The sequence below is a fragment of the Electrona antarctica genome, assembly GCF_951216825.1.
Source record: "Electrona antarctica genome assembly, chromosome: 21".
Taxonomy (NCBI): Eukaryota; Metazoa; Chordata; class Actinopteri; order Myctophiformes; family Myctophidae; genus Electrona; species Electrona antarctica.
The window spans coordinates 221186-236683 of NC_136802.1; the positions used below are offsets into that span (position 1 = coordinate 221186).

General features: G+C 44.9%; 1 protein-coding gene across 1 annotated transcript in view; it reads left to right on the forward strand.

The window, feature by feature from the left end:
* Positions 1-15498, forward strand: part of pmela (premelanosome protein a) — a gene marked incomplete at its 5' end in the record, with an annotated part of 42350 nt that overhangs the window by 17991 nt on the left and 8861 nt on the right. Inside the window, 5 exons of the mRNA XM_079490589.1 lie at positions 228-899; positions 7481-7630; positions 8397-8499; positions 11783-11988; positions 12215-12305. Of these exons, the coding sequence (XP_079346715.1) occupies positions 228-899; positions 7481-7630; positions 8397-8499; positions 11783-11988; positions 12215-12305 (1222 nt within the window). The remainder of the gene's footprint in view (positions 1-227; positions 900-7480; positions 7631-8396; positions 8500-11782; positions 11989-12214; positions 12306-15498) is intronic.

The following is a 15498-nucleotide window of genomic DNA, read 5'->3' on the forward strand; positions in this document are numbered from 1 at the left end:
AGGGAGGGCAGTGTCCGGTGTCGTTCCACACCCCCACAGGGAGGGCAGTGCCCGGTGTCGAGTCCGTCGGACTCACGGCCTGTTCCGCTACAGCTGGGCACCGCTCTAGTTCATCATAATGTTCCAAATGTTCAATGACAAAATTTGAGTGACAATAATAATTGCATTTTTCAAGTAAAGTGTCCTGATCATTGATGATATCCTGGTGTCAGTGAACCTACTTCTAGTTGCAGGAGAAACCGCAGAGGTTGAAACGGCAGTCGCGGTGCCAGCGGTCGATGTCGCCGTCGTAGAGCCAGAGGAGACTGCGGCAGTGGTCCCTGAAGGAGAAGAGGTGGTCCCTGAGGGAGAAGAGGTGGTCCCTGAAGGAGAAGAAGTGGTCCCTGAAGGAGAAGAGGTGGTCCCTGAAGGAGAAGAGGTGGTCCCTGAAGGAGAAGAGGTGGTCCCTGAAGGAGAAGAGGTGGTCCCCGAGGCCGCTGCCACCGTCGCTGCTGCAACAGAAGTAGCGCTGGCAGAGGAGACTGATGCTGCTGTTGAGGTGGAGGTTCCTGCTGTTGAGGCTGCCGTAGAGGTGGAGGTTCCTGCTGTTGATGCTGCCGTAGAGGTGGAGGTTCCTGCTGTTGAGGCTGCCGTAGAGGTGGAGGTTCCTGCTGTTGATGCTGCCGTAGAGGTGGAGGTTCCTGCTGTTGATGCTGCCGTAGAGGTGGAGGTTCCTGCTGTTGATGCTGCCGTAGAGATGGAGGTTCCTGCTGTTGAAGCAACAGAAGTGGTTCCTGCAGCTGCTGATAATGCCATCGTGGTTGTTCCAGCTGCCACCGAGACCCCCGTGGTCCCAGAGGAGGAGGAGCCGGCCGCTGACGCAGAGGCTGAACTAATGAACGAAGTGGCAGCTGTAGAAGGTTTGTTTGTATAAGGATTCATACTGTATGTAGACTACTATATGTAGACTACCTGTATGTAGACTACCTGTATGTAGACTACCTGTATGTAGACTACCTGTAGACTACCTGTATGTAGACTACCTGTATGTAGACTACCTGTATGTAGACTACCTGTATGTAGACTACCTGTAGACTACCTGTATGTAGACTACCTGTAGACTACCTGTATGTAGACTACCTGTATGTAGACTACCTGTATGTAGACTACCTGTATGTAGACTACCTGTAGACTACCTGTATGTAGACTACCTGTAGACTACCTGTATGTAGACTACCTGTATGTAGACTACCTGTAGACTACCTGTAGACTACCTGTATGTAGACTACCTGTAGACTACCTGTATGTAGACTACCTGTAGACTACCTGTAGACTACCTGTAGACTACCTGTATGTAGACTACCTGTATGTAGACTACCTGTAGACTACCTGTATGTAGACTACCTGTAGACTACCTGTATGTAGACTACCTGTAGACTACCTGTATGTAGACTACCTGTATGTAGACTACCTGTAGACTACCTGTATGTAGACTACCTGTATGTAGACTACCTGTATGTAGACTACCTGTAGACTACCTGTATGTAGACTACCTGTAGACTACCTGTAGACTACCTGTATGTAGACTACCTGTATGTAGACTACCTGTAGACTACCTGTATGTAGACTACCTGTAGACTACCTGTATGTAGACTACCTGTAGACTACCTGTATGTAGACTACCTGTATGTAGACTACCTGTAGACTACCTGTATGTAGACTACCTGTATGTAGACTACCTGTATGTAGACTACCTGTATGTAGACTACCTGTAGACTACCTGTATGTAGACTACCTGTAGACTACCTGTATGTAGACTACCTGTATGTAGACTACCTGTAGACTACCTGTAGACTACCTGTAGACTACCTGTATGTAGACTACCTGTAGACTACCTGTATGTAGACTACCTGTAGACTACCTGTAGACTACCTGTAGACTACCTGTATGTAGACTACCTGTATGTAGACTACCTGTAGACTACCTGTATGTAGACTACCTGTAGACTACCTGTATGTAGACTACCTGTAGACTACCTGTATGTAGACTACCTGTATGTAGACTACCTGTAGACTACCTGTATGTAGACTACCTGTAGACTACCTGTATGTAGACTACCTGTATGTAGACTACCTGTAGACTACCTGTAGACTACCTGTATGTAGACTACCTGTAGACTACCTGTAGACTACCTGTAGACTACCTATATGTAGACTACCTGTATGTAGACTACCTGTATGTAGACTACCTGTATGTAGACTACCTGTAGACTACCTATATGTAGACTACCTGTAGACTACCTGTAGACTACCTGTATGTAGACTACCTGTAGACTACCTGTATGTAGACTACCTGTATGTAGACTACCTGTAGACTACCTGTATGTAGACTACCTGTATGTAGACTACCTGTAGACTACCTGTATGTAGACTACCTGTAGACTACCTGTATGTAGACTACCTGTATGTAGACTACCTGTAGACTACCTGTATGTAGACTACCTGTAGACTACCTGTATGTAGACTACCTGTAGACTACCTGTATGTAGACTACCTGTATGTAGACTACCTATATGTAGACTACCTGTATGTAGACTACCTGTATGTAGACTACCTGTAGACTACCTGTATGTAGACTACCTGTAGACTACCTGTATGTAGACTACCTGTAGACTACCTGTATGTAGACTACCTGTAGACTACCTGTATGTAGACTACCTGTAGACTACCTGTATGTAGACTACCTGTAGACTACCTGTATGTAGACTACCTGTATGTAGACTACCTATATGTAGACTACCTGTATGTAGACTACCTGTATGTAGACTACCTGTAGACTACCTGTATGTAGACTACCTATATGTAGACTACCTGTAGACTACCTATATGTAGACTACCTGTAGACTACCTATATGTAGACTACCTGTAGACTACCTATATGTAGACTACCTGTAGACTACCTGTATGTAGACTACCTGTAGACTACCTGTATGTAGACTACCTGTATGTAGACTACCTGTATGTAGACTACCTATATGTAGACTACCTGTATGTAGACTACCTGTATGTAGACTACCTATATGTAGACTACCTATATGCAGACTACCTGTATGTAGACTACTATATGTAGACTACCTGTATGCAGACTACCTGTATGTAGACTACCTGTATGTAGACTACGTGTATGTAGACTACCTGTAGACTACCTGTATGTAGACTACCTGTAGACTACCTGTATGTAGACTACCTGTATGTAGACTACCTGTATGTAGACTACCTGTAGACTACCTGTATGTAGACTACCTGTATGTAGACTACCTGTATGTAGACTACCTGTATGTAGACTACCTGTAGACTACCTGTATGTAGACTAACTGTAGACTACCTGTATGTAGACTACCTGTATGTAGACTACCTGTAGACTACCTGTATGTAGACTACCTGTATGTAGACTAACTGTAGACTACCTGTATGTAGACTACCTGTAGACTACCTGTATGTAGACTACCTGTAGACTACCTGTAGACTACCTGTAGACTACCTGTATGTAGACTACCTGTATGTAGACTAACTGTAGACTACCTGTATGTAGACTACCTGTATGTAGACTACCTGTATGTAGACTACCTGTAGACTACCTGTATGTAGACTACCTGTATGTAGACTAACTGTAGACTACCTGTATGTAGACTACCTGTATGTAGACTACCTGTAGACTACCTGTAGACTACCTGTATGTAGACTACCTGTATGTAGACTAACTGTAGACTACCTGTATGTAGACTACCTGTATGTAGACTACCTGTATGTAGACTAACTGTAGACTACCTGTATGTAGACTACCTGTAGACTACCTGTATGTAGACTACCTGTATGTAGACTACCTGTATGTAGACTACCTGTATGTAGACTAACTGTAGACTACCTGTATGTAGACTACCTGTAGACTACCTGTATGTAGACTACCTGTATGTAGACTACCTGTATGTAGACTACCTGTATGTAGACTAACTGTAGACTACCTGTATGTAGACTACCTGTATGTAGACTACCTGTATGTAGACTACCTGTATGTAGACTAACTGTAGACTACCTGTATGTAGACTACCTGTATGTAGACTACCTGTAGACTACCTGTATGTAGACTAACTGTAGACTACCTGTATGTAGACTACCTGTATGTAGACTACCTGTATGTAGACTACCTGTATGTAGACTAACTGTAGACTACCTGTATGTAGACTACCTGTATGTAGACTACCTGTAGACTACCTGTATGTAGACTACCTGTATGTAGACTACCTTAGGCACGGTGCCAACACTGGCAGAAGTTGGCACAGGGGAGGGTGATCACTGGGGAGGTGATCACTGGGGAGGGTGATCACTGGCACACTGGCATGAGTGTGAGAGAGGGTTTTTTTTTTTTTTTTTAATCTATACAAATTACATCCTGCACATAAGTGTACATTCATTCAACATCTGAACTCTAAGTCTATCTAATGATCAATTATTACATCCTGATGTGAAAGAAAATATTCTACAGAACAGAAGGAGGGGAAAAAAACTTACAGTATACAGTATATGGACAATCAAAATCAGTTGATAATATTTTGATGTGAAGTCATAATTTAACTTAAAGGAGAATTCCATTCTAGAAGGCTTTCTTACCTTTATTTGTAGTCGTTACCAAAGAGGTCCAGGTGTTATTTTGTGCAAAAGTGCATTATTGGCTATTTCCCCTAATATAAGCCCTCAATGGGGGTTGGGTTTTTGTGCTAATTCGCTTATTTCCATCGAAATAAGTAGTAAAGTGTGCCGCTTGGGATACTATTTACATTATGAAGAGAGGATATATTTTTGAGCGATGGAAATAAGCGAATTAGCACAACACCCCATAGGCCCATTCAATTCAATGCAATTCAATTCAATTAATTGAGGGCTTATAATTATTAGGGGAAATAGCCAATAATGCGCTTTTGCACAAAATAACACCTGGACCTTTTTGGTGGGGACGTAACAACTACAAAGAAAGGTAAGAAAGCCTTCTAGCATGGAAGTCTCCTTGACGTGGCACACTGACTATCAAGAAAAATAGAAAATACAAACATGGCACTTCATGTGAAAAAGGTTGCCGACCCCTGCTGTGTATATCAGTGGTTCTCAACCCTCAGGGGTCCTTCTGGGGGTCCTCAGGGGTCCTTCTGGGGGTCCTCAACCCTCAGGGGTCCTTCTGGGGGTCCTCAACCCTCAGGGGTCCTTCTGGGGGTCCTCAGGGGTCCTTCTGGGGGTCCTTCTGGGGGTTCCAGGAGGTCCTCGGTTATAAATGACTGATAGGTTAGGACTCAAATATGGAGCCGTAACTCTGAGAGGTACAAACGGAGCCAATGTGGTTCCACGTGACGTTTACGTAAACTTAACGCCGTCTGAGAATGGCACGGTGGAGATTAGAGGGTCCCAGCGATTAACAAGGCATCACATGGTCTGTAAGTAAGGAAGTAATCCTTGCAGAGCCATGAGGCCCGTAGGGGAAACAGGAGCCTGTCTCCTGTTTCTGTAGCCATGAGGCCCGTAGGGGAAACAGGAGCCTGTCTCCTGTTTCTGTAGCCATGAGGCCCGTAGGGGAAACAGGAGCCTGTCTCCTGTTTCTGTAGCCATGAGGCCCGTAGGGGAAACAGGAGCCTGTCTCCTGTTTCTGTAGCCATGAGGCCCGTAGGGGAAACAGGAGCCTGTCTCCTGTTTCTGTAGCCATGAGGCCCGTAGGGGAAACAGGAGCCTGTCTCCTGTTTCTGTAGCCATGAGGCCCGTAGGGGAAACAGGAGCCTGTCTCCTGTTTCTGTAGCCATGAGGCCCGTAGGGGAAACAGGAGCCTGTCTCCTGTTTCTGTAGCCATGAGGCCCGTAGGGGAAACAGGAGCCTGTCTCCTGTTTCTGTAGCCATGAGGCCCGTAGGGGAAACAGGAGCCTGTCTCCTGTTTCTGTAGCCATGAGGCCCGTAGGGGAAACAGGAGCCTGTCTCCTGTTTCTGTAGCGTGAGGCAGCTTGATGTACAAGAACACTCCCCTGGAAATGTCGAGCAGGGAGGCAGTGGGTGGAACCCCGACCTCCCATTGGGTGGAACCCCGACCTCCCATTGGGTGGAACCCCGACCTCCCATTGGGTGGAACCCCGACCTCCCAGCCTCAGGGAGGCAGTGGGTGGAACCCCGACCTCCCATTGGGTGGAACCCCGACCTCCCATTGGGTGGAACCCCGACCTCCCAGCCTCAGGGAGGCAGTGGGTGGAACCCCCACCTCCCATTGGATGGAACCCTGACCTCCCGGCCTCAGGGAGGCAGTGGGTGGAACCCCCACCTCCCATTGGATGGAACCCCGACCTCCCATTGGGTGGAACCCCGACCTCCCATTGGGTGGAACCCCGACCTCCCATTGGGTGGAACCCCGACCTCCCGGCCTCAGGGTGGACACTCTAAGCTGCTAAACAGAAATGGGCTCTGTGGCCGAATGTTTATCGAACTCCTAGAAATGAAAAGGTTGATCTAGACATTTCGCCGCTGTTGAAGAGGTGTCTCAGCCGCTGTTTGAAGAGGTGTCTCAGCCGCTGTTGAAGAGGTGTCTCAGCCGCTGTTGAAGAGGTGTCTCAGCCGCTGTTGAAGAGGTGTCTCAGCCGCTGTTGAAGAGGTGTCTCAGCCGCTGTTGAAGAGGTGTCTCAGCCGCTGTTGAAGAGGTGTCTCAGCCGCTGTTGAAGAGGTGTCTCAGCCGCTGTTGAAGAGGTGTCTCAGCCGCTGTTGAAGAGGTGTCTCAGCCGCTGTTGAAGAGGTGTCTCAGCCGCTGTTGAAGAGGTGTCTCAGCCGCTGTTGAAGAGGTGTCTCAGCCGCTGTTGAAGAGGTGTCTCAGCCGCTGTTGAAGAGGTGTCTCAGCCGCTGTTGAAGAGGTGTCTCAGCCGCTGTTGAAGAGGTGTCTCAGCCGCTGTTGAAGAGGTGTCTCAGCCGCTGTTGAAGAGGTGTCTCAGCCGCTGTTGAAGAGGTGTCTCAGCCGCTGTTGAAGAGGTGTCTCAGCCGCTGTTGAAGAGGTGTCTCAGCAAACACAGTATAGAGGCACACCCCCTTTCCACCGAAATGACTTTGGTTCTAGAAATGTTTCCGTTTTAGATCCTTGGAACTGGCAGCGAACCGGCTTGCATTCCCACCTAGTTTAAATGTTAAAGCACCATTGTTATATTGTTATATGGGGCAGGAGTCTCCCAGTTGTTATTTGGGGCAGGAGTCTCCCAGTTGCCCCTAGTTTGGATCCCAGAAGCACCATTGTTATATTGTTATATGGGGCAGGAGTCTCCCAGTTAGTTTAAATGTTAAAGCACCATTGTTATATTGTTATATTGTTTGTTATATTGTTATTTGGGGCAGGAGTCTCCCAGTTGCCCTTAGTTTGGATCCCAGGCTTGGCCAGCAATATGTTTTCATCAATATTATTTATATATATTGAATATGATGTCTCTGTTGTCCAGAACAAGCTGTGGTCACTGCGGCTCCGGTGGAGGTGGAGGTCGATCCAGCTCAGGTTCCTCTCATCGTGGCTAAGAGACAGGCTCCAGAGCTGACGTCTGACTGCATGGTGTTCCGCTACGGCTCCCTGGCCACATCTGTGGACATCATCCGTGAGTAATCTGTACTGTATACAATACATACCGTAGTTTCATTATATAGATATTATATATACGGTTCTATTGTAACCTCTGTGGAGATCATCCGTGAGTAATCTGTACTGTATATGTATAGTTTCATTATATAGATATTCCACTGTTAGGTTCTTAGCTTACGTATGATTCATGATGACTATTTGTGCATGTATGTGATGTATTACCATGTTTTTTGTTCTGGCTTAATGTAAATCACTCTGGATTAAGAGTGTCTGATAAATGACTACATCATATAACATGATATTATAGTTATAGATATTAATACGGTTCTCTTGCCACCTCTGTGGAGATCATCCGTGAGTAACATTAACAGGATATTATTATTAGTTTTGTTACATCTAGAGTTGCACATGATAATCCCTCTCATGGTGATAACATGATTTCACAACAGGAGAACCGATTAGAGTTTCAACCACTTAAAACTCTTTATATAGCCTAGCTCAGGGGTGCCCCAGGGCTCTATCCTTGGCCCCCCTCCAAAATGTCTTCGTAGAAAATAGCCAGTTTTCAAGCTCACTACCCTGCACAGCATGACGCGTTGTCAGCTTGTAGATCGGCAATTTTTTACAAGACTGTTCGCCTATTTCCACAAATTGTTCGACTTTTCCAGCATGCCCTGCAGTACACTGTGTGGGTTCATGTGGTTAATGTCTCCTCTCTTCTCATTGGTCCACAGAGGGCATAGAGAGTGTTTAATGTCTCCTCTCTTCTCATTGGTCCACAGAGGGCATAGAGAGTGTGGAGATCATCCAGGTGGCCAACGTGGTGTCGTTTACCACGGCGCTGGAGCAGAATGCTGTGGACCTCACCATCTCCTGTCAGGGAAGGTTAGTTAGAGACAGAGCAGAATGCTGTGGACCTCACCATCTCGTGTCAGGGAAGGTTAGTTAGAGACAGAACAGAATGCTGTGGACCTCACCATCTCCTGTCAGGGAAGGTGAGTTAGAGACAGATTGCTGTGGACCTCACCATCTCCTGTCAGGGAAGGTGAGTTAGAACAGAATGCTGTGGACCTCACCATCTCGTGTCAGGGAAGGTTAGTTAGAGACAGAACAGAATGCTGTGGACCTCACCATCTCCTGTCAGGGAAGGTGAGTTAGAGACAGAATGCTGTGGACCTCACCATCTCCTGTCAGGGAAGGTGAGTTAGAACAGAATGCTGTGGACCTCACCATCTCCTGTCAGGGAAGGTGAGTTAGAGACAGAACAGAATGCTGTGGACCTCACCATCTCCTGTCAGGGAAGGTGAGTTAGAGGTCAAAGGTCACCTACACAGCTGTTGAACATCAGGAGCGATTCACCTTCAATGAAAGGCCACAACGATGCATGTGTTGTTGTTGTTCTCGTGTGTTTAGGTTACATTTGTTCTTACATAGATTAGTTTGTTTCTTCACCACAAATGTACACAATGGTATGTATATAGCATGGTGTTCAGACAGCTATACAAACTGGTCAGGCTACTACTGGGCCTCACCCCCCGAACCCACCTCACCCCTGCCCACTTCGACAGGCTGGAATGGCTTAGGGTCGACGACAGAGTACAGCATCTTGCAATGGGTCTGGTCCACAAGATTCGATACCCATGTACCTGTCTAAATACTTCACTAAGATACCCATGTACCCGTCTAAATACTTCACTAAGATACCCATGTACCTGTCTAAATACTTCACTAAGATACCCATGTACCTGTTTAAATACTTCACTAAGATACCCATGTACCTGTCTAAATACTTCACTAAGATACCCATGTGCCTGTCTAAATACTTCACTAAGATACCCATGTACCTGTCTAAATACTTCACTAAGATACCCATGTACCTGTCTAAATACTATGCTAAGATACCCATGTACCCGTCTAAATACTTCACTAAGATACCCATGTACCTGTCTAAATACTTCACTAAGATACCCATGTACCCGTCTAAATACTTCACTAAGATACCCATGTACCTGTCTAAATACTTCACTAAGATACCCATGTACCTGTCTAAATACTTCACTAAGATACCCATGTACCTGTCTAAATACTTCACTAAGATACCCATGTACCTGTCTAAATACTTCACTAAGATACCCATGTACCTGTCTAAATACTTCACTAAGATACCCATGTGCCTGTCTAAATACTTCACTAAGATACCCATGTACCTGTCTAAATACTTCACTAAGATACCCATGTACCTGTCTAAATACTATGCTAAGATACCCATGTACCCGTCTAAATACTTCACTAAGATACCCATGTACCTGTCTAAATACTTCCTTAATGTTAACGAAGTCCACACTCACAACACCAGAGGGAGTGCAACAAACCATGTGCAACCCAGATTTGGCAGAAACAAGGGACTAAATTAATTTCGCTCCTATGGCACCAAAATGTGGAACGCCCTACCAACAGTCATTAAGACATGCAAATCCCTTGACTCCTTCAAAACTGCTCTCAAAGGGCACCTACGGGCGGCTGCCATTCTAAACTGGCCCCCGTAAAATCTTGAATCTGCACCCAATACACGCATGAACACTCACACACTGTCAACTTGAGTTGAGGAGCCTTTCCCTTGAAGTGAGTTGAGGAGCCTTTCCCTTGAAGTGAGTTGAGGAGCCTTTCCCTTGAAGTGAGTTGAGGAGCCTTTCCCTTGAAGTGAGTTGAGTTGAGGAGCCTTTCCTTTGAAGTGAGTTGAGGAGCCTTTCCCTTGAAGTGAGTTGAGGAGCCTTTCCCTTGAAGTGAGTTGAGTTGAGGAGCCTTTCCCTTGAAGTGAGTTGAGGAGCCTTTCCCTTGAAGTGAGTTGAGTTGAGGAGCCTTTCCCTTGAAGTGAGTTGAGGAGCCTTTCCCTTGAAGTGAGTTGAGTTGAGGAGCCTTTCCCTTGAAGTGAGTTGAGTTGAGGAGCCTTTCCCTTGAAGTGAGTTGAGGAGCCTTTCCCTTGAAGTGAGTTGAGGAGCCTTTCCCTTGAAGTGAGTTGAGTTGAAGAGCCTTTCCCTTGAAGTGAGTTGCAAAACGCCTACATTGTAATGTCAGTTTCCTCCCAGCCTCCCCAGCACGGTGATCTAAATGTTAACCCCTTCCTCCCCAGCCTCCCCAGCATGGTGATCTAAATGTTAACCCCTTCCTCCCCAGCCTCCCCAGTACGGTGATCTAAATGTTAACCCCTTCCTCCCAGCCTCCCCAGCATGGTGATCTAAATGTTAACCCCTTCCTCCCCAGCCTCCCCAGCACGGTGATCTAAATGTTAACCCCTTCCTCCCAGCCTCCCCAGCATGGTGATCTAAATGTTTACCCCTTCCTCCCCAGCCTCCCCAGCATGGTGATCTAAATGTTAACCCCTTCCTCCCCAGCCTCCCCAGCACGGTGATCTAAATGTTTACCCCTTCCTCCCCAGCCTCCCCAGCATGGTGATCTAAATGTTAACCCCTTCCTCCCCAGCCTCCCCAGCATGGTGATCTAAATGTTAACCCCTTCCTCCCAGCCTCCCCAGCACGGTGATCTAAATGTTTACCCCTTCCTCCCCAGCATGGTGATCTAAATGTTAACCCCTTCCTCCCCATCCTCCCCAGCACGGTGATCTAAATGTTAACCCCTTCCTCCCCAGCCTCCCCAGTACGGTGATCTAAATCTTAACCCCTTCCTCCCCAGCCTCCCCAGTACGGTGATCTAAATGTTAACCCCTTCCTCCCAGCCTCCCCAGCATGGTGATCTAAATGTTAACCCCTTCCTCCCCAGCCTCCCCAGTACGGTGATCTAAATGTTAACCCCTTCCTCCCAGCCTCCCCAGCATGGTGATCTAAATGTTAACCCCTTCCTCCCCAGCATGGTGATCTAAATGTTAACCCCTTCCTCCCCAGCATGGTGATCTAAATGTTAACCCCTTCCTCCCAGCCTCCCCAGCATGGTGATCTAAATGTTAACCCCTTCCTCCCCAGCATGGTGATCTAAATGTTAACCCCTTCCTCCCCAGCATGGTGATCTAAATGTTAACCCCTTCCTCCCAGCCTCCCCAGCATGGTGATCTAAATGTTAACCCCTTCCTCCCCAGCATGGTGATCTAAATGTTAACCCCTTCCTCCCAGCCTCCCCAGCATGGTGATCTAAATGTTAACCCCTTCCTCCCCAGCCTCCCCAGCACGGTGTGCACGGTGGTCTCGGACGCCGACTGCGTGGTTCCCATCGATACGGTGTGCAGCGAGGCCACGCCCTCTCCAGACTGTCAGCTGATCCTTCGCCAGTTCTTCAACGACTCGGGAGTTTTCTGCGTCAACGTCTCTCTGACCAACGACGTCAGCCTGGCGGTGGCCAGCGCTAGGGTCAGCGTCACCATGGGTGAGTGATTGAGTGATTGTGTGTGTGTGTGTGTGTGTGTGTGTGTGTGTGTGTGTGTGTGTGTGTGTGTGTGTGCGTGTGTTTGTGTGTTTGTGTGTTTGTGTGTTTGTGCGTGTGTGCGTGTGTGCGTGTGTGTGTGTGTGTGTGTGTGTGCGTGTGTGCGTGTGTGCGTGTGTGTGTGTGTGTGTGTGTGGGTCTCATAGTGTGTCTCTAACCTCCATCTCAGGTCCCGGAGCCTCCACGGCAGGGCCTGTAGCTGCAGTGTTGGGCGTCGTCGTCCTGGCCTGTGTTGTTGGAACCATCGGTTTGATGTACAGGTACGCAGAGAGTATTCTATATGATGTTCAGGTACGCAGAGAGTATTCTATATGATGTACAGGTACGCAGAGAGTATTCTATATGATGTACAGGTACGCAGAGAGTATTCTATATGATGTACAGGTACGCAGAGAGTATTCTATATGATGTACAGGTACGCAGAGAGTATTCTATATGATGTACAGGTACGCAGAGAGTATTCTATATGATGTACAGGTACGCAGAGAGTATTCTATATGATGTACAGGTACGCAGAGAGTATTCTATATGATGTACAGGTACGCAGAGAGTATTCTATATGATGTACAGGTACGCAGAGAGTATTCTATATGATGTACAGGTACGCAGAGAGTATTCTATATGATGTACAGGTACGCAGAGAGTATTCTATATGATGTACAGGTACGCAGAGAGTATTCTATATGATGTACAGGTACGCAGAGAGTATTCTATATGATGTACAGGTACGCAGAGAGTATTCTATATGATGTACAGGTACGCAGAGAGTATTCTATATGATGTACAGGTACGCAGAGAGTATTCTCTCAGTGATGTACAGGTACGCAGAGAGTATTCTCTCAGTGATTTGATCTGATTTGAAAGTTGATTTGAGTGATTTTCTTACATGACCAATCATCTCGTTTGGAGTCTAGCTTGCTTCTAGAGAGATCAGACTTATTAGCGCGAGGTACTAATGGAACATTATACCTCCTGGTTTTATTAGTGTGAGGTACTAATGGAACATTATACCTCCTGGTTTTATTAGTGTGAGGTACTAATGGAACATTATACCTCCTGGTTTTATTAGTGTGAGGTACTAATGGAACATTATACCTCCTGGTTTTATTATTATGAGGTACTAATGGAACATTATACCTCCTGGTTTTATTAGTGTGAGGTACTAATGGAACATTATACCTCCTGGTTTTATTAGCATGAGGTACTAATGGAACATTATACCTCCTGGTTTTATTAGCATGAGGTACTAATGGAACATTATACCTCCTGGTTTTATTAGCATGAGGTACTAATGGAACATTATACCTCCTGGTTTTATTAGCATGAGGTACTAATGGAACATTATACCTCCTGGTTTTATTAGCATGAGGTACTAATGGAACATTATACCTCCTGGTTTTATTAGCATGAGGTACTAATGGAACATTATACCTCCTGGTTTTATTAGCATGAGGTACTAATGGAACATTATACCTCCTGGTTTTATTAGTGTGAGGTACTAATGGAACATTATACCTCCTGGTTTTATTAGCATGAGGTACTAATGGAACATTATACCTCCTGGTTTTATTAGTGTGAGGTACTAATGGAACATTATACCTCCTGGTTTTATTAGTGTGAGGTACTAATGGAACATTATACCTCCTGGTTTTATTAGCATGAGGTACTAATGGAACATTATACCTCCTGGTTTTATTAGCATGAGGTACTAATGGAACATTATACCTCCTGGTTTTATTATTATGAGGTACTAATGGAACATTATACCTCCTGGTTTTATTAGTGTGAGGTACTAATGGAACATTATACCTCCTGGTTTTATTAGTGTGAGGTACTAATGGAACATTATACCTCCTGGTTTTATTAGCATGAGGTACTAATGGAACATTATACCTCCTGGTTTTATTAGCATGAGGTACTAATGGAACATTATACCTCCTGGTTTTATTATTATGAGGTACTAATGGAACATTATACCTCCTGGTTTTATTAGTGTGAGGTACTAATGGAACATTATACCTCCTGGTTTTATTAGCGTGAGGTACTAATGGAACATTATACCTCCTGGTTTTATTATTATGAGGTACTAATGGAACATTATACCTCCTGGTTTTATTATTATGAGGTACTAATGGAACATTATACCTCCTGGTTTTATTAGTGTGAGGTACTAATGGAACATTATACCTCCTGGTTTTATTAGCATGAGGTACTAATGGAACATTATACCTCCTGGTTTTATTAGCATGAGGTACTAATGGAACATTATACCTCCTGGTTTTATTAGTGTGAGGTACTAATGGAACATTATACCTCCTGGTTTTATTAGCATGAGGTACTAATGGAACATTATACCTCCTGGTTTTATTAGTGTGAGGTACTAATGGAACATTATACCTCCTGGTTTTATTAGTGTGAGGTACTAATGGAACATTATACCTCCTGGTTTTATTAGTGTGAGGTACTAATGGAACATTATACCTCCTGGTTTTATTAGCATGAGGTACTAATGGAACATTATACCTCCTGGTTTTATTAGTGTGAGGTACTAATGGAACATTATACCTCCTGGTTTTATTAGTGTGAGGTACTAATGGAACATTATACCTCCTGGTTTTATTAGCATGAGGTACTAATGGAACATTATACCTCCTGGTTTTATTATTATGAGGTACTAATGGAACATTATACCTCCTGGTTTTATTATTATGAGGTACTAATGGAACATTATACCTCCCGGTTTTATTAGCATGAGGTACTAATGGAACATTATACCTCCTGGTTTTATTAGCATGAGGTACTAATGGAACATTATACCTCCTGGTTTTATTAGCATGAGGTACTAATGGAACATTATACCTCCTGGTTTTATTAGCATGAGGTACTAATGGAACATTATACCTCCTGGTTTTATTAGCGTGAGGTACTAATGGAACATTATACCTCCTGGTTTTATTATTATGAGGTACTAATGGAACATTATACCTCCTGGTTTTATTAGCATGAGGTACTAATGGAACATTATACCTCCTGGTTTTATTAGTGTGAGGTACTAATGGAACATTATACCTCCTGGTTTTATTATTATGAGGTACTAATGGAACATTATACCTCCTGGTTTTATTATTATGAGGTACTAATGGAACATTATACCTCCTGGTTTTATTAGTGTGAGGTACTAATGGAACATTATACCTCCTGGTTTTATTAGTGTGAGGTACTAATGGAACATTATACCTCCTGGTTTTATTAGTGTGAGGTACTAATGGAACATTATACCTCCTGGTTTTATTAGTGTGAGGTACTAATGGAACATTATACCTCCTGGTTTTATTAGCATGAGGTACTAATGGAACATTATACCTCCTGGTTTTATTAGTGTGAGGTACTAATGGAACATTATACCTCCTGGTTTTATTAGTGTGAGGTACTAATGGAACATTATACCTCCAG